Source organism: Gracilinanus agilis, chromosome 1 (genome assembly GCF_016433145.1).
Source record: "Gracilinanus agilis isolate LMUSP501 chromosome 1, AgileGrace, whole genome shotgun sequence".
Taxonomy (NCBI): Eukaryota; Metazoa; Chordata; class Mammalia; order Didelphimorphia; family Didelphidae; genus Gracilinanus; species Gracilinanus agilis.
The window spans coordinates 213,190,384-213,210,986 of NC_058130.1; the positions used below are offsets into that span (position 1 = coordinate 213,190,384).

The following is a 20,603-nucleotide window of genomic DNA, read 5'->3' on the forward strand; positions in this document are numbered from 1 at the left end:
ATGAGATTATATTTGTTTAAAAAAGTCCTTGCCACAGTGGCATGGCACAGAATGGACTCTCTATCTGCCTTTTCTCTTCCCTTTCCCATTCACTCCAGCAGTAATCAGGAACTATTTTTTGTTAGGATAGTTTTACCAATTGAAAAATGCTCCTTGTAGTTATTTTATTTTAAAAAAATCATTACCTTTTGTCTTAGAATCAGCACCAAGTATCAGTTCTAAGGCAGAAGAGTGGTAGGGGCTAGAGAGTGGTGGTTAAGTGACTTGCCCAGGGTCACCCAGCTAGAAAATTGAACCCAGGACCTCTCATCTCCAGGCTTAGCTGTCTATCCCCTGAGACACTTAACTGCCCTACTTGTAGTTCCAATACCATTATAAGCTGATTATTCTCTGGTATAAATGCACTTATCACCTATTCTTCTTTAGACTTGTTTGTCATATATACCTTTTGGAATTTCTGTGTTCTGCAAGCTCCATCACCTAGGTTGGATTAATGCTAATAATTAACAGAGAAATGGTGACCAGGTAAGTGAAGTTCAGTCCATGGCCACAAGATGGAGCTCATAAAACAAGTCTCAGTATTTTGTTTGTGGTGTTTTTCTACCACCACCCCCCACCCCCCACCCCCAATCTCTTCAGCAAGAGCATAGAGCTCTTGGGTTAATTTATACTTTACAAGACCATAGGATTTATGCCAGGAAGAAAGCTTATAAATCACCTAAGCCAACCCTCTCATTTTATAGCCAAGAAAATTGAGGCCCAGAGGGATTTTCCTAAGAAGAGTCAAACCTGATCTTCTCCAAACCCATTGTGTTTAACATTGTACTGCAGTGACTTGCCTGAGGTTACAGGACTATCTCTGTGTCTTTGGGCCAGTCATTTTTATCTTTCCAGGTCTCAGTTTCTTTATCTTTAAAATGAGAGTTAGCTTGTGAACAGTATCAAATTCACTGTATTATGTTAATTTACTCTAGTTTAGCTATGAACCACATCTTCCAAATGTTCCGTCAGGAACAACTTGGGGCTCCTACTGCCACCTTCTATCAGTGGAGCTGAAATGATTTTGTTGGACCTGAAGAAAATATTTTTAAGACTGTAAACTATAGAGATTATTAGGGTAGTTCCTGCACTTGTGGAAATACTCAACGAGGGTTGCTTGGGTTATTTTACAGAAATCGAAAATATTTATATACACATACATGAAAGCCTAACACTTGAGCTTGACCCCTAGATTGTTAGTGAATAGAGAAAGAACTGATGAATTGAAGTAAGCATGACTTAATTTTATGCATATATACCTTTTTGTCAAATAATGCCTTCCCTAATGGGGGAAGGAAAAAAGGGAGGAAATTACCTGGATATTTTAGTATAACAAATCATTAAATACATTTTAAAAATCTCCCCTAAAAACATATACACATATCAACATATGTTTATATATTACATATATTCAACTATTCCTACATGACACAATTATTAATTTCTTTATCAAGGTCATAGGCCTAAAATTTGGTAGATTTTTAGAGCTGAAAAAGACCTTAGAGATCATTTACTCCAGCTCTGGCATTTTTAAGATGATGAAACTGTGGATTTGCCCAAAATTGTAGTTGAATATGCCACAGAGAAAAGATTAAATCCCAGGTCTTTTAACTATTAGTTCAGGCCTCCTTCTTTGTTCAATAAGTATTTTTTGATCCCTAGAGCATTAAGGCTAAGCATTGTAGGTTTCATATCTCTCATGAAGTTTATAGCAGTCCACCCTGCATGTTCTTTTGAGAATGAGTTTAAGAGCCAGGGATGTTCCCATATGACAGATAGTGTAACTGAGACAGAGTTGCAATTGTTTTCCAATGCATTGCAGTTTTCTGATTCTAAAACCATGTACAATTGAAACCAGTTGAAAATATAGTTAGATTTTGAGGACTTTGGTTTGTAGTTCTTTGAGAATCTGTGTCTAACATACTGTATTTTATAAAAAGTAATTTTGCATCTCAGTTTTCGTTTTACATGATATCTTTCTCCATCCCCTCAATTCCCTAACATACACCTTTCCCTTTTGCATTATTATTCAGTGGGATTGGTTTACTACTGACATAAAGTCTGGGTTCTGCCCAGTGAGTCATCTGTCTAATTTCCTTGAATGTTGTTCTTTGGAAGTCTCCCACCCAAAAAATGACGTACTTGGACTCTCTTCCAGTAAGTGTATTCCTGGCAAAGATGAACAAATGTGTGGATATGTGGATACACACTTGTGATTATTTGCTTAGCTGTAGGCATGAAGTTCTTAGAGAATTTCTTATATTTCCCCAGTGACATACAAATAAAAACACCAAAGATTTTGAAGATGAAACTATCTAATAGTTTATCTTCATCCTTGCCAGTATGAATAGCATCACTTGCTCTGTCAGCCAAAAGGAAGATGAGTCATTTGCTATTGTATTTGCCTTCTAAGAATTTTATATGAACCGTCCCAGCATCCCTAGTAGGTAAATAGATGTTTCATGTTGGGGAAACAAAAAGTAGAGAAATATAGTTTTAAGTTTTCCTTCAGATCATACTTGTATCTTTTCTTTCCATCCCATCACATTTTGTGTCCAGACTACTGAAATGTATAACTGGTCTCCTTGCATCCATCCACCCACTCATACATACTGGCAACAGAATAATCTTTCAAAGAACAAAATAATGATGAAGCTGCCTTCATTAGGCCACTTCTCTGTATGAAGCCTTTCATTATCTCCCCAATTGCTAGTACCCTTCTATCCAAACTACCCTGTATTTAATTATGTAGCTATTTTATTTACTCACCATATATGTGTGCTGTAGATATTTTTATATGCCCTTGTTAACTTCATTAGAATGTTAACTCGTTGAGAATAATAATAGTTTCATTCTTTGCACTTTTGTCCTCAATAACTGGCACAGTGCCTGGCATAAATATTTTGTTGATTGATTTTTTGATTAATAATTGGCTTTGGACTCCAAGCCTCCAGTGCCCTGATGTTGTATAAAGAATATAGTGTAAATCTTGAATTTCAAAGCACTCTAGTTTGGGCCTGTCTTTGTCTTCCTCTGCCTAGCCATATTTTCTCTCTCTGTCCCCATTCCCTAACAAGGTTACTTCATTACTAAACTTCCTGTTCTTTGTATACTGTTGACATTTCTATCTATAAGTGTGATGTATCTTTCCCTACTTCCTATCCTATCCATATCCTCCTGGGTGTAGCTCAGGTTTTAAGCCCGCTAAGATCACTTCAGTACAGAGGGATCTTCCTTTCCTCTGAACTCCTAAAGCATTTATTTTCTGTCTCATTTATTTGAGGACTTAATTATATACTGATTTCTTTTATTATTTAAACTGCTTTATGCATGAGTTACCTTCTCTTCATAATAATATCATAAGTTCCTTGAGGGTAAGGAATCATTCTCACAGTATAATATAACAACATGTAGTATAATATAGTTTAGATTAGTACTTACTGAAGTGTGAATGGAGGAGGAGTTACATAACCTAATTTTGCTGTAAAATATACAGCATTGAATATTTTATATATATATATGCAAATATATATAAACATATATATATTTAAAGAGCAATTAAACTCATTGTTCTTTAAGTCCTTTCTCCCTTTCAATCTCCCATTCTGTGAAGTGGGGGACTAATGCATTATATTCTATTTTAATTTAATGTAATTGTAATAACCTACCTTTGTCTCTGAAGTAAATTGAAAGGGACAGATTGTAACTGATCTCTTTTGAGTCTATAGACCAGTGGTTCCCAAACTTTTTTGGTCTTCCGCCCCCTTTCCAGAAAAAATATTATTTAGCCCCCTGGAAATTACTTTTTAAAAAATTTTAATAGCAATTAATAGGAAAGATAAATGTACCTGTGGCCATCCCTGCTCCCTTGGATCGCTGTAGCACCCACCAGGGGGCGGTAGCGCCCACTTTGGGAATCACTGGTCTGTAGTATGGACTCCATACAAAACTTTGTTTAGGAGATGGTGCTCCTACAAATAGGACCTTTCCTACTATAGTACATAGACATTCAGACAATATTAGTTTGCCAGCATAGTCCTATAGGTTCAAAATTCTGCTTCTATATATTCAAAATATTCTATAATATAAGGATTCCAGTATAAAATAAACAACTCGAATCATGGCTGTTCTTGACACTATTCTTTGTTACTGAACATGAAACAGAAATGTTGAAATTAAGTTTAATTCTGCCTGGAACCATGGCACAGTATTGATTCTAAGATGGAAGGTTAGAGTTTTATAAAATAAAAAAAAAAAGAAATTAGTTTCATTCTTTCCCTTGACATCATGTTCAATAAATAATTTTTAGTGTTTAAAAAAATAAAATAGCTCATTACCTCCTTCTTCCCTGCCCCCTTCTAAAGTTTGCCTGCGTGCTTTATCAAGCAAGTGTTCAAACTGAAGGCTTCATCAGTGTAAGGCTGATAAAGACCTCTAACATTCAGCTATAGGAACCACAGAGGTTTGGATGAGCTTGAATGATTTCATTTATTTATTTATTTATTACGTGGACATGTGTATCTGGAAGAACTACAGAGGTGTAAATCAACACAGAATAGATTGAATTTTAAATCTAAAGGGGAAAATACTGTTAATAATGGCACTTTCTGTGATGATTTTCTCATACAGTATATACACACAGAAACACATACAGTACACTTTTAGGCATTGAAAAATGTTAATGTTATAGGGTAATAAACATATCTCAGTTTTAGGAAATAATTTAATAAACAGATTCTTCACATGTACCTTTGTACATCAGTAGGTTTTTCCTCTTCATATATACAGTACTTATATATGTACTAAAGAGATTGGCTCATATTTACAGAAAAATCAGGGAAGTTCAGTCTTGAAATGGGAAGGCTTTGATTCTTACAACTGGTTTTTAGCATCTATTTCAAAAACTTGACATATGATCTTACCTTCTTTGCTATAAACCATGGATGTTTCTTCCATGATTACTAGTTCCAAATTAAATATGACTTTGTAGTTTAATGCATGCATGTTTGTGCTTAAATTTCTTATACTTCATTCATTGGTGCATTTTGCTGGTGTTAACCAATTTTTAAAAATCTGTAGTATTACAGAGCAAACATAAGATTAAGTTTACTTTGCATGAATACTTGCAAGGTCAGAAAGATTTTTTAAAAATCTGAACATTTTTAACAACAACAACAATAATAATAAAATTGCTAGTAAGAAAACCAGCAACTGTAAGATTATAGGCAAGAAGTTTTGTCACTAATAGTGCCACCAAAACATAATGACTAAAATGAGATCCTGTGTGTCTTATAAAGTAACTGGAAGAAATATGTTTAAATTCACAGTTCACCTTGGATTTTCCAAAACATGTTCTTCCTTCTAACCTTTCTCCCCTCTGAACAACTTAAGACCATCTTCATTTATGGCAATATAGCTGAAATGTCAGAAATAAAAAATACAGCCGAGGCAAGAAAAATGCAAATCAGCCAGGTTGCATCAAAGATGAATTTAGAGAGGAAACCACAAGAAAATAGATTCTCCAATGAGATGTGAAAACCAAATTATGCAGTATGTTAGAATTAACAGTAAAAGATGTCTTCAAATCTGGAGAGGGCTGATAAAAGACTGGTGGTGTGTGAAGCGTAGCAGCAGGGGACCCGCTCTCCATGGAAAAGAAAAGAACAGAGAGAGATTAAGAAATGGGACAGAAGGTTTACTTTCGCAAAACGATGGGGTAAGATTCCCCAGGGATGTGGAATAAGAAGTGGAATGGGCCACAAAAAATAAGAGTGCTTAAAACCAACTCTAATGAAGCTACATTCCCAAGATGCAGTTTATAATTGTCGATGCTTCTAACGGTACCTCTGTGATCAAAGTAAAGCATTGGTCTGGGTACCAGCTTTGCTTTAATCGCTCCGTCCAGGTTAGAGTGGGTTGCTGAGGTTACTGATTTGAAAGTTGGGACTGATGGCCTAGAAAATGGGCATGATGTGTTAGTGGTAATAATAATACCTCCTTAGGTTGGGGTTGGGATAAGGGAAAGGAAAAGGGCACATTTGGAAGTATCCAGACTATACAGCTCATATGTGGGAAGATGAGAAAGCAAGTAGGCTGTGAGGAAGAGACTATCCAGAAATACTATTCTTTCAAGTGGATGGAAATAATGCATGAAATTAAAATCCTGTAATTTGCATAGAAAATCTGTTAACCATTGAGAAATTGAGGTGAAAACATGACTGAAGGGCTACATTGTGAGTTTTGAGGAAGGCCAATTTCTATGGAAGTCCATTCTGGGGAAGAGGAACTCTATTTGACTAGAAAAATGAGATAACTTGTGTGATTATAGACCTGTTGCTTTCATAAAAGAAGAGATAATAGCCCTCTTCTTCTTGATGTTTGTTCCATGTTAAAAAAAACAACAAGGCTCAAAGAACATGAGGACAGGGGGAGACTGAGACTTTAGAGTTTCTTAATCTGGCATCTATGATCTTAGGGTTTTAAAAATATATTTTGATAACACAATTTCATTATAATTGCTTTGTTATTCTCTTTATTTTATGTTATACACTTAAAATATTATTCAGAGAAGGAAGTTTCCCCAGACTACCAAAGGGGTTCATAAAAAAATTAAGAACCCCTCTTTTATGGAAAGAAAAAAACAACATCCTTTTCCTTCTCTCTCTTTCCTGCATTGAAATAATGATGAGAAACTAGATTTCAAGTGGATGGACTCTAATGGGTACTTGGAGACACTTAGGACTTAAAGGACTTCTGACATGTCTGCCTATGTTCACATTTAAAATGATATTGTAACATACTGGCCAAGATCTTAAGGAAATGCAGTTGTTCTTCCTTAGTAGCCAGCTTCCCCCCCCCCAGTGTGATATACTTTTGGAGAAAGCCGTATAACTCTAGCTCTCTGAAAAAAATAATATCCAGTTAAGTTTTCTTAGTCTAGTAAAATGTACCTGGAGCAGACGTCAAATTTGTTGCTTTACATAGTCTTAAAACCTAAGACCCTTGGAAGAGATTGACTCATGTAATAAATCTCACTGGCAAAATGTAACCCCCAAGTCATTGTTTGGGGGACTTGGCATAAGATGAAGCCTTGAGGGAAAATGTAGTTGTTTGTAATGATGTGACCCAATGCCCAAGTTGTCCTAAAGGACTGGGTCAGAAAAGGATGAGCTGATAATGATTTAATGAAAAGAAATTGAGTAGACAGAACAATGGTGTCAGGAGAATATAAAGGCCTGAGTCAGTGGTTAGCACCTGTTTTTTTTTTTTTGTTTGTTTGTTTGTTTTCTTCACTGCCACATTTTTTTCAATAGATGCTGCTTCCAAAACAGAGGGAAGATTGAATAGTACAAAAAATTTTTGGCTGAGCTTTGGGTAAAGCTTGACTAGTAAATTGATAAATGGTGACAAGTTTGTGCCAGCAATGAAACTATATTGATGTTTTCTTGGCATTTTTAATTACATCCTGCCATTTGCTACCCATGTGACCTCTGGCAAGTCATAACCTCTTTGGGCTCAATTTCCTCATCTTTAAAATGGGGGTGTTGGTATTGGATTAGATGACCTCAAAGGGTCCCTTCTAGCTCTAAACCTATGATCTTCAGTGGTGCTGGCTTTATTCACAAGTGCTCCTTAAAAAAAAACAAAACTCACAGGTATGAAATTTCCTTATATTTACCTTATCATTAATATAGAATTTGCTTTCAATTTTACATGCTATTTCTGATGAATAATATGTCAATCTTAGGTCATCTTTCAATTCAAATACGTAATGAGTAGTTTTACAAATGCAAATTTTTAATCATTATAGAGTCTCAGGGTTGAAAGGTAACTCACAGAGTCATATTGATCATTTCTGTGTGGTTCTTCAGATATCCTGTCCCATCCCTCTCCTCCCTGCAAGGTCATTCTGCATTTTATCAGAGTAGATCTTCTCATCTCTCTTATGCAGTGCACTCCAACATAAATAACTACATTTTATAACTTATTATTTTTTCTTTTCATTCTATTTTTCTTATAGCTTTGGACTTGAAAATTAACTTTGTGGTGACTGAGAATTAGAAATTAGAAAATCAGCCCTGCTCACTGTTCCCAAGACAGTTAGAAGGATTTTAAGTATGTTAGGATGTGTAAGAATGAACAATTCCTTTAATCTTTTAGATTATTCCACAGCTTAAAACCAGGTGTGCGTGCGTGCTTGTGTGTTTTATTCTTACTCATTTAAAAAAGTTTTAGTAATGACACTATTGGCATACGTGCCATGAGCTTTTCCTATGCAACATTTAATACAACTTGTTAAAAGGAAAGAGACAACTGAGTTTCATGAACATGTGGACCTTAGGTAGTAGGGGTTTTGGTTTTTTTTTGTCGTTTTGTTGTTTTTGTTTTCTTCAGTTTTGAAAAGTACATTCCACCATCATTCAGACTTTTGTAATTATTTCCTTCATTTTAATACTTAGTGGATTTTTACTAAATATCTGTGCTTCCTTTAAAAAAATCAAGAAAAATAGTGAAGAATCAAGTATTTTCACAATATAACCAAGCAAAGTATAAATACTGGATTTCCAGATTCTTATGACTTCATTTGGAAAAGCCTAATTTAGAAAAAGGTTTACAATGAGTAAATTACTTCAATGACAAAGACTTCAAAATGTACACATTTTAAGGAGAAAACAGATAAATTAGTAATAGTGTAGCTTATATTTCACTTCAGGCTGTTTGGACAGCCTATTCCTTTGATCAGCATTGCCTTGGCCAGAGATTGACTATCCTGGTAAGGACACACAGGGCATGTTGAGAAGAGTACTAAGACTATTCCATTTAGAATTATTGCATCTCTTTTTCTAAGGAAGAAAACATAGCATTGTCCTCTTCTTGGACAAAGTAACAAAGTGCTTTATATCCAATCAAAACTTCAGTTTACCTTTTAGTCATTTCCCTTCCCAGGATACTAGAACTGGGAAGAAATGCAGAACTCAAGCTTACTGACTCAGTGCTTTGAAAGTGCTCTCAAATGCCAGCTTCTCTGACCTGCCTGAGGTTTGTTAGTATTTCTGTGCCACCTCTGTTAGAACAAGCATCCCTCGGTCAGTAAGAATAGCAGCCCCCTTCCAGTATCAATGTGAAGAGCTTCTAAGAAGGTTCTTGGTAAGAAGCAGCAGGCTTGTGCTAGGACCTGGCTTGCACTCCTCCAGAGCTTCTCATTCCCTACGTCATCACCTGCTGTACTGTTGCTCGGTCATGAGAGCATCTCTGATGCCCACAGTGCATTTTTTTAATCAGCCGCCGTAACTTGCCAGGAAAATTTTTGTTGATGTAGCGGTAAAGGAGCGGCATCACAAAGCTGCTAGAGAAGGCTAAGAATTTCGACAGATCTTTGATGAAATGCAATATCCGCACGTGGTGCTCGTCCGTGAGTTTTCCCTGTGAGACAAGGAAAGTGTTCACCAGGAGAGTTAGGTAGTAAGGTGTCCACAGCACAAATTGTGTACACACTGTGGCAATCAGAAGCCTGTGCACAGAAGGGTCCAGGCGTCCAGTATCGTGGTCGAGGGGGGTGGCCTCCTTCCGTATCCGTAAAATCAGCACAAGGGCATAAAGCACAGCAATGGCAGGGACGACATACCCGATAAACACCATGATGGCATCAGCCGCCTCCTTGTTTTGCATCTTGGAGCACTCTATGAGCTTGGTGGACACATGGCTACAGATGTAGAACAGCAAGGAGGAAAAGCTTGTAAGCATTGCCCCTCCCCAAATGAACCCACACACATGCTTGGTGTTATACACGCTAGACATGTAAGTCCGGGGCAGGGCTCGCTCGATGTAGTAATCCAGGCTGAGCAAGGTGGTTGAATACATGATAACGAGGGAGGAAACATTAAACAAAATCAGCAGTGTGATATAAACCTCACTGTTAAAGCTCCAAATGGCCCACTTGGTGGTGGTTGGTCCAAGAAGGTATATTGGTGCCACAGCATTGATTATGAGGCCCGCAATGGCAATGTTCACAAAGTAAACATCGGGCATAGTCATAGTGGCCTTGTTGTACAGATTGACCAGGACCAGCAGAGCATTGTAGCAAAGGCCAATCGGAAAGCAGATAATGAGGTAGAGGAGGGAGAAGATGGAGAGGATGAGGTGGAAGTCATGGCAGAGGAGTTGGTCCTCACTGTTCTTGGTACCATTGAAAGTGTCACAGCTCAACATAGTGAACCAATCAGGGGTGGTTTTTCCGAAGACTTCCAGCTGTTCTGTAAAGACAAAAGTAATAGCAAATTAGTTTGCAGCATATCTCCAGATATATTGTCCCTAGGCATATCTAAGACATCTGGAATGGAAGGGCTAGAAGAAAAAGGCGCGTGCCTTAAACCATCACAAAAACAACAGCAAGCTATTGCCACATTTCAGAAGGAACAGCCTCTTGAGGATTCAATCTCTTTCTCTGTGTGTTTTTCATGGAAGGGTAATAAACCATCAAAATGACTGCTGTCTTATTAGCCCCAAACAGGGCTGGTTATGACCAGAAACTTTATGATGTAATAATTTTACTGGCCATGGTGAGTCTCTCTAATGTAATTTCTGAATGAAATCTGAGTAATGGATAATTCATTCAGGATGCCCATCCGGAAGCTTTTAAAAGGCTGCTTCAAACCTTTTCCTGCATCTCAGTCAGGAGATGGGTACTACCCTGATGGATGTATATAGTCAGCTAGGAAAGGGTGAGGCAAAGCATAATATGATCATTTCCAGGAACAGAAAATGAAGCTAAGTTTTGGACTACATCTCTCCTACGGTGTTTCTAAGTAGCATATTGAAGCATAGATAGATTTTTCCCCATCAAAAAAAGTCATACTCATAGCAGGATAGACCAGCTTTTGCCTAATAGCCAAGAGATAGAGAATGGTTAGAATATCCTGAACTCTATTTTAATAAAAGAATCTCTGTAGTACAGTATAGTGGAAAAAAGACTACCTGGATGATCCTCAGCAAATCACTTAACTTCCTTAGGCTTCATTTTCTTTATTGGTAAGATAAAGGAATTAGACTGGATAACCTTTTAGATTCTTTTCAGATAGAATTCTTTGGGACTATGAAATTATTCTTTGTAACAACCTTCAACCACAGCCTCATTAGTTAGCCTGAAACCCCTAAGAAACCATTGTCTGTTCTGTGATGCATACCCTGGATATAGTTATATAAATATTTTGTGATAGATACATAGCTGGGTGAACATCCTTATCCCTTTCTCACTTTCCAGCTCCTTGCCATATCTGACTAGTTGGAATAATTTAGTGTAGAGGCTTTCCATGTATTCTCCAAATATTAGCCAGCCCATGGGTCTGTGATCACTCAATCACAGAATATTAAGAATTAGAAAGAACCTCAGTCCAAGCCATAGTTGAAAGAAATCTCCACAATAGCTTGCCCAAGTCCCACTTCTGCCCAAAGACCTATCCAAGGATGGGGAACCTACCACCTCTTGATCTAATCTATTCCACCAGTGGACAGCTCCAGTTATTAGGAAGTTGATTGATCTAAATTGATCTATCTGTAACTTCCACATCTTCCAGCTGGTTCTGATGATTATACCTTCAGTGCCTTTATCCAGGTCATTGATAAAAATGTTTAACAATTCATTGTTAGTGCTTTATTTTGGTCCCTAACCTTTAAGCAACTTTTGATTTCTCTGATTTCTTATAGTCTCTGCTAGTAGGATAGAGCTTGGCAGAAGGTGGTAGGGAAGAAAAGTGTATGATTCTAGAAGTAAATTATTTATAGGTATACAGAGTAGAATTTCTCTTTGAGGGTGCCTGTGAACCTGGGAGAAAGATGCCAAAGCAACAGCAACCTGCCTTGGAGATCCACCAGGCAAAAGTTTAAAAATCATGACTTAGAGCAATGATTCCCAAAGTGGGCACCACCACCCCCTGGTGGGTGCTGCAGCAATCCAGGGAGGCGGTGATGGCCACAGGTGCATTTATCTTTCCTATTAATTGCTATTAAAATTTTTAAAAATTAATTTCCAGGGGGCTAAGTAATATTTTTTCTGGAAAGGGGGCGGTAGGCCAAAAAATTTTGAGAACCACTGACTTAGAGGATTCCTGCTTTGTGTGATACAAATTTCTGTTGCCTTTGCTATAAGTACATGCTTTTTGGAAGCACACAGATACTTAAAAGCAGAAATGCAGTATCTGGAATCATTATTTAAAGAAACCTTTCATTTCCCAAAGTAGGGGGACACTTCAGAATTGTTAGAACTCTTGGAAAAGATCTGTATTCTCAGGTATGTGTTGGCACAAAGTCATGGTGTTTGTGGTGGAAAGAACACCGGTCTTGGAACCAGACTTCAATTTTTAGCTCTTTTTTTGAGTGCCTTTGGGTATTCAGATAAATCACATCATATCATTGAACATATTGAAAATGAATCTATCACCTTAACTTTTGTGCTTTCAAGATAGAAAGTCAGCCACGTTCTCCCTTTCTGGTTTCCCAATGAGACCAAGTATAAAACAAACCCTGGCTTGCCAAATCCAAGCAAGCAAAACAGTGTACCAATATAACATGATTACTTCAATACATAATTGATGTATTACATTAATAAAACAATTCAGTGGTGGGTGTTCTTAGGCAGATACCAACCCTTCTATAATCATTACATTAACCTTAGAGAGTTTCCTGAGGCTAAGTGACTTACCCCTGGTCACAGAGCTGATAAATGTCAGAGACAGAATTTGAGTCCATGTCTTTAGATATCTAAGAACATTTTTTAAAAACCCAAGAGTTTTACATGGAACTATTTAAAGTGCTTTAGGTGGTTGTACTAGAAGGTGACAAGTGGAAAGGATATGAAATTTGCGGTAATATTTTGCAATCCAAAGAATGACACCCAACAATATGAGGCGGTGAATAAATCAGGTTGGTTTCAATTTATGTAATAAAGGGTGCATAAAATTTAACCTCCACCTATATCGTGCATTGTTTCTCTACTTAAGCATACATGCATCTCTCATATCACTTATAAAGTAAGGAACAAAAATGTAATTCAAATCCTTTAAGCAGAACTGCTGATTTCTTAATTCTTTAATCTTCCCCTTTCCTTGTGAACTGCCTTGTAGCATTATACAAAGAATGTTTGGTTAGCTTAATCATGGTCCCCCTCCCCTCCTCCAAGGTCTTTTAGTTGACTTCCTGTGTATTTCCTTCCTCTCTCCTCTTCCTCTTCTTCCACCTCCTGCCCACTCTAGTTAAGCATGCCAAATGACTGCAGTAGCCAATATGCAGTTTAAATGCTGTCTTTAAAACTGTCAGTTCCTCTTTGAATTTTTTAAGTTTCTGCTTCCCCTTATAGAAAGCATATGCCCCTCAAAAATGTGTCTGGCTGTCTGGGCTCTAGTGGATGTAGAAAGCACAGGTGTCTGTAGTATCTTTTTAGTGACTTAATTTTGCAAGGCTTTCATGCTGTTCTTTTACCCTTTGCTTTTCCAGCAGAATATTCTCCGCCAAAGACAGATCTCTTTACATTACTCTTTGGTAAAACGATGCCGTTTTTATTCCATCGTGTAATATTGTTTCCTAAGCTGAAATCGCTCTGTGAGCTTGTGCTATTAAGCTATCATCATCAAATTACAGCATGATCCAGAATTTCCCCCCTTTATCCAGACATGCTTTTCTTCTGAAGACTCTACATCTTTTATTCAAAGCCTGCCTGTTTGTACTAATTTCTAAGCCTTTATTACATTCTATAAGAGAAACAAAAGATGAGAACTTGATATAAACCTGCGGAGAAAGAGCTTTTAGGCATTATCAAAGGCTGCATGGTCTGACTTACAGGGATAGGAAACAATGCGTATCATGTACATTTTTTAAATTGTTGGAACAGAATCATTTGTATTAGCAGCTGCACGAGATACATACCCTTCTCATTAAAAAGTATATTTCATTTGTTCCCCCTTCTTCTCCCTCCACTAGACCCCCAACCTCGATTCCTTCCTGGCATTCCTCACTCTCCCTGACACTCGACTCCCCCTCAGTTTGACCGCCTCAGAAACTCGCATCTTACTCAGCCCAAGTTATTTCTTTCCAGGCTGTCTGCATCACCTACTTGCAGCACTCATGTTAATTCTCCTTTTCTATCACCCGGGGCAGCGTTTTATACATCTGCAGGCTCTCACAGCCACCCGGAGAGACTCCTACCTTCAGTTCACGCCACACATTCCTCTGTACCGTGAAGTCCCAGCTCGGTCAGTAAGCAACATTTCGCAGGGAGGAAGCGCACAGAAAAGATCTGCTCTGTGTTTTTCCTCTGGAAGCCCTACCGCTTCCCTATCAGCATTGGACATGCAGCATGGTATTTTGTGTGTGTGGATGTGAGACAGAGTTTGTTTTTCCTCTAGTAAATTACTCACAAAGTTTCTGCTTCATTTGGCAGGCAGCAGTGGCCCCTCCCTATCTCTGTTTACAGCCAGTTTCAAGAAATGAGAGGTTGTGCTGCGTGTGAAGATAGTGCATTGTACAATTAAACACAGCCAAATCCTCTTGCTTTCAATTCGGTAGACTTACAGCTTCCTAGAGGACTGAGGCTGGGCTCAGGGTTCAGCCAACTGCTCCTCTCCTTCCATGTGGGAGTTGCTGCTTAGTCACAATGGGGAGAAGGCTTGACCATTTTTCATTGACTTGGCAGAGGGACTTAGCTTGAAGAATCTTATAGTGATGCTTTCCTAATAGACCAGAGTGATAGGAAATATGTGCGTCTGTGGAATTGTTCATCCCAGGGAGATAAACCGAGTGGACAGATGTCTACGGTCCATAAGGGCAAGTTAACTGGGTTTTATTGTAAAGTTGTCATAAGGGGGAAAAAATTCTGATAAGGAACCACCATGGTATGGTAGAAAGTTCATCAGCTCTGTCAGAGGATGCTGATTCAAATCTTGTCTTTTGACTCTTATTTGTGTGACTGCATGATTCCTAACTTTCTAGGGCATCGGGTTCTTGAAGAGTAAAACGAGTGGAATGGAGGATCTTCATGGGCCCTTCAAGTCTCAGTTCTGGGATGAACATGTTTGTTCTAAGTCAGTGACTACAGTCATAATGTGGGTAATGGCAGTGGCAGGGGAAAGAAGGAACATTTGACTCTAGGACTCAAAGTCAGAAAGCAAAAACAGATATGGATTTAGCAGTTAGATAGCCCTGGGGTGGGTGTATGTAGAATTAATGCAAACTAAATTGGAGGTGATCTGCCCTCTTCTAGTTAGTAGTGTAAAAGCCATAACTTATCAAACTTGCCAAATTGTAATTTGGCAGATGTCTCTCTTTAGTGCCTGCCCTCCTCATTCACTCTCATTTAGATAGGAGCTGCTTAGATTGTTAATATATGGCTCCCAGGGAAGTAGAGCAGAAAGAATTACAACAAGAAGAGAATTGTTCTATCTTATTCCAAGAACAACTTAATTGGGAGGAAATTATCACGTGAAATAAAATCTGGTCACGTTTTCCTTTCCTTGTTCATGTGATGCCATGGCTACTGGCTCTCTTCATTCCAGCATCATTTTAAGGGCACATAATGCATTTGTTCTAATTATTCTGGGAACTGAAACAGCATTTCCAAACCAGAAGTAGAATTTTGATGATTGGTTTGTTCTTGTTTTATTATTCAGTAGCCTACCAAGGCTTGCAGGACAGGGATGTGTAGATTTCATAGCCATTAAACATCTAAACCAGTACTGTACCATTATATTATACTCATATTTGTCTTTTAATAAATTTAAATTAATCAAAGGTGGGATGAAAGTAGCACTGGACTTGTAAAGTCAGGAGTAAATTAAGTCCAACTTCTATCTTTGGCACTTTCTAGTCATTTGACCATAAACAATTCACTTAACCTTTGAGCCTCAGTTGGAGAATAAAAATAGCTGGATTATGTGTATCACAGTATTATAAGAATGAACTGTGATAACATATGTGAAAAACATTATAAATTGCAAAGCAATATATGAATGTTAGCTATTTATACAAATATTTTAAAACTTTTATAAGCTGAAGGTACCTCAGTTTCTCTTGTTTATCAATATCTAGAATCCTGCCAGGAATGTATATAGCATTTAAAAAAATAAAATTCAATTTTGTAATATTGTGTACCATAGATATCTGCATTAATATATCCACCCCCACCCCCACCCCACCCCCCACACACACACACTAGATTGACACCTCTGTGAGGGCAGAGACTTTACCTTATTCCAACTTTCTCTTTTTCCCAGCACCTCACCTAGTAGGCACTTATTCAGTGTGCATTGTATTATTTACATTTGGAATACTGCCAGAGTAGAAGGAACACTGCAGTTTTTTGTGACCAACAAAACAGGCTTTAATCTGTGACCCTTTCTTGAAGGCTGAAGATCTCACCAATCAGTCTGAGATCTTTGGAAGAAAAGGGGTAATCATTGTATTGCCTTTATGTCTTTTTTCTCCCTGGGTTATACATGTATTATCATGCAAAACATTTCCATATTATTCATTTTTTTGCAAGTGAATAATCTTTTAAAACCAAAACTCCAAAACATATGCCCAAATCCGACTTTATGTCTTCATAGTGTGAATGTAATGTCTTTGGTTTTAAACCGCTAGCCGTCGGCGTTATTCTGTAAAGTAACCAAGCAATCATTAAGAAGAAATATATCCCTGTGTCTGAGGACATGAGATGTAAATAAAGGAGTAAGGCAAGAATGGGAGTGGAAGAAAATCAGCACTGGCCAGAATATGTGAGAGGAGCTCACTTCCATGCTCTGCTCTTTTCAAAGCATCGGTATTTGATTCTAAGGGATCCATAGCTTAGTGGAGAATCAAGGAGAAGGGGGCTGAAATGCAAAGTCAAAAAATGTTTGTCTTTTTTTTCTTTTGCTCTTTAGCATGCCAGTTTGATTAGTTACAGATATGCCCCATGATGTGTTTTGTATGATAATAAAAAGAAAATTAAAAAGAAAAAAGTACCCTGTGAAGAAATTTCAAGCAAGGAGAAAGATTGATGGTAATATTGTCAATGAAGACACTACTGTGCAGGATGGGTCCCTGAATGAAATGGCTAAATCCAATCTGCTTTAGTCCTACATTCTGAGATGGCACCTGAAATTAGAGGCAAATGTTTCTCCCATCATGATCACCAGAGTGATTAGAAGATTAAACTTCCTACTGTGGGTAGATGAGCCACTTCCATTATAATGCAGTTATTCTGTAGATCATAGCTAGAATATTACTGATTTTAGTCAAGGGGAAAATCCTGCCTTTTTCAAGAGGTTAGATCTAATCTCCAGAAAAAGTTCCCCAACCCTGTTATTTTGCATCAGTGATAGGGCCTATATCTGGTTTGACCAGGCAGGATGCCTGTCATTGAACCAGTGAAACAGGAAACTAATGCTCTTTTTTTTTTTTTTTTTTAAACCCTTACCTTCTGTCTTAGAGTCAATACTGTGTATTGGTTCCAAGGCAGAAGAGTGGTAAGGGTAGGCAATGGGGGTCAAGTGACTTGCCCAAGGTCACACAGCTGGGAAGTGTCTGAGGCCAGATTTGAACCTAGGACCTCCCATCTCTAGGCCTGGCTCTCAATACACTGAGCTACCCAGCTGCCCCCACTAATGCTCTTTTGATTTGATCAACACAGGTGACCTGGCAACCCACTGACAGTATGTCTTTATGAAATAATCACCTGAACTTAATGGGTTAAAGCCACCCAATGGAAAAGAGAGAGAAGTATCTTAAGAGGAAGTATTTAGATTTCTAAACTTCCCATTCCTATGTTTTTTCAATTCCTTTATTATCTTGATCACTCTTTTAAATAGAAAAAGAAATCTGGGGAAAAATTACTTGTTGATAGATTCTCCTAATTCAGTTCTATTTAACTGACAATTGTCACAGCCCTTCTGGGATGAGAAGCAGGTCTTGGGGATACAAAGACAAAGAACAAAAGTTATGCATAGTCTCCCGAAGCCTACATTTTATTGGGGATGTGTCATGTGCACAGAGCAGTAAATACAAGATGATTTGGGAATAGAGAAAGTGTTAACCATTGGGTGGACCAGAAGGGCATTATATAGGAGGGGATAGACACCTATGAAGGAATCTTGCTGTTCGAGATCTCCTAATGCTATTGCACTCCATGGCTCACTTCACAGAGACATGAGCCAGAAAGGAAAAAGAGGCCATGGCTTGAGGGGACCCTTCACAGAGGGAGAAATTGAAACCCTTTACTTCCTGTTCCCTTCACTAAGTGAGGAGGACACTCTATTTGAGACCCAAATAGCTGCAAGTACATGGCACAAGATGAAACTCGAAAGAATTTCTCTTGCCATTAGGGCCAAAGAAATGGGCTCTCCTAATATAAAAATAAGCCACATTGACACAGGGCTTTAATACAGGTTTGTGAAACACTTTACATACAACAACTCACTTTATCCTCATCACAATACTGTGAGGCTGGCTCTGATATTATTCCATTTTACAAATGAACAAACTGAGGGTCCCACAACTAGTAAATGACTAAGACAGGCTTTAAATTCAAGCCTTCCCGACCTCAAGTCCAGTAATCTAACCACCATCTCACATTGTTGCTTCTCCCATGGAGGCTTTACCATAACAGCAGATATTCCCAGCAGGGGAAGTACATTGTCTGGCAACTATATGCAAAGACCAGGAAGCAGCTTTATTGAATGTGCCCTTATTCATCGAGTTTCTTCTTTCTCCTCATTTTCCTTTTTCATTCATGTCAGAACTTCCTGATAACACTTTCCTTATCCCTAAAAGTCATTTCAGCTTTATGGACTGAAAGGGATTATAGGAAGCCCAAGTGTTACCGGGAAGATCATAGTCAAATTAGAGAAAAGTAGCTCAGGTGTCGGTGCCTAGAAGAACATCCAGTCAGATGCATACAGGAATATTGTGTATTAATGTTGAAACCCTTGTTTCCCCACCACCCTGGCCTGAGCCAGAAGCTTAGAGTCAAGCTCATTAGGCTGTTTCTCTACTTAATGCCAGAGGAAGATTTCTTTTTTAGTTTGTAGAGTACATTTAGCATAGAGCCCCATGTCTACTATATTAACTCTTAATAAAATGTGCCTTTGATTCTAATTTGAAAGCTACTCACGTTCCCCTGGAAATGCAGTGTTGGGGACAACAGGCAAGTACAACAGATCATTCCCTTCCCCCCCCCCCCCCCCCAACTCCCTCCAAAGGAAGTAACAAGTCTTCCTACTTCCCTGCTTTACACAATGTCGTGGGGAATGACTACGTGGAAGTACCTCATGACCTTTAGAAGGAGTTGGGGGGAGCTGGGCTTGAATTGCAGTTCTGGGAATTACTGACTTTGGACAAGTGATCTCTGGACCGCAATCTCCTCATCTGTAAAATAAGAGGGTTGGGATAGATGACCTCTAAGGTCTCTTCCCTTTCTTAATCTTTGATCCAATGATAAGAGAAGGTCCTTCAACATGACTAACATTTCAGTGCTAATTGGGGTGCAGGCAGACATTCAAAGGATGAAAATGAAACCAGGAACTCAGACATGGAAATGCGGCATGAAGTCCTGTTCCTATTATTGTTAGTAATCTACAGTAATCATTTTGTTGTTGTTCAGTTGTTTCAGTCATGTCTGATCTTCATGATCCTATTTTGGATTTTCTTGGCAAAGATACTGTAATGGTTTGCCATTTCCTTCACCAACTCATTTTACAGATAAAGAAATTGTGGTCAGCAGGGTTAAGGGACTTACCCAGGGTCACATAGCTAGTAAATGTCTGAAGCCAGATTTGAACTTAAGAAGATGGGTCATTCTGAATCTATCCACTGCACTACCAAGTCCTACAAATGTTCCAGGGACTATAGAGGCCACAGAACTGGCTGTGATAGTTCACCTGTGAAGTCAGATGAAATGTAGGGGTCATGAATGAAGATGCAGTGTTTGAAGTTGGCTTTGGAGCTTATGGCACTAGACATTTTTTAAGAATGTTCTATCCATGTGGGAGAATGAACAGAAATAAGGACATAGTAATAAATGAAGAGAAGAGAACTTGTTAAAAATGTGTGAGGTATATATGAAAAATCTGTATAATAAGGGCATCTAGGTAGCTTAGTGTATACAGCACCAGGCCTGGAGTTGGGGGTTCAAATTTGACTTCAGATACTTCCTAGCTATGTGACACTGGACAAGTCATTTAACCCTGATTGCTTAGCCTTTGCTATGCTTCTATTTTAGAATTAATACTAAGCTAAAAGGTAAGGGTTTAAAAAAATAGTGTAATAGGTATCTTAGTATAGTACTTGATCTTTTAAAAAGATTTACAATATGCTGCTCTCACATCAAAGACAAAGGGGCCTTTATGACATTAAGTAAGTCAATTAACCTCTCTTTCTTAGTTTTCTCACTTGGAAAATGAGGATAATGATAGTAACTACCTCATAGGATTTTTGTGTGGGGTCAAATTAGAGTATTATATAGTGTGTTGTATTATATCATATTATATATTCTCTCTTTTTCTCTTTATACACACAATATCTAAATCTTTTTTGTAAGCCTT

The 20,603-nt window shown here is 38.1% G+C and overlaps 2 protein-coding genes across 6 annotated transcripts in view; one reads left to right on the forward strand and one right to left on the reverse strand.

The window, feature by feature from the left end:
- Positions 1–20,603, forward strand: part of C1H7orf50 (chromosome 1 C7orf50 homolog) — a 372,322-nt gene that overhangs the window by 155,041 nt on the left and 196,678 nt on the right. The window lies entirely within an intron of this gene.
- The window catches only part of GPR146 (G protein-coupled receptor 146), a 91,817-nt gene continuing 79,514 nt past the window's right edge, over positions 8,301–20,603 (reverse strand). For 4 of the 5 annotated variants that reach the window (XM_044660045.1, XM_044660038.1, XM_044660030.1 and 1 more), the window contains one exon: positions 8,301–10,292. In XM_044660045.1, the coding sequence (XP_044515980.1) occupies positions 9,247–10,248 (1,002 nt within the window). In that variant the 5' untranslated portion in view covers positions 10,249–10,292 and the 3' untranslated portion in view covers positions 8,301–9,246. Of the gene's footprint in view, positions 10,293–14,235; positions 14,325–20,603 lie in introns of those variants that run through there. The other variant, XM_044660058.1, reaches the window with a different exon arrangement.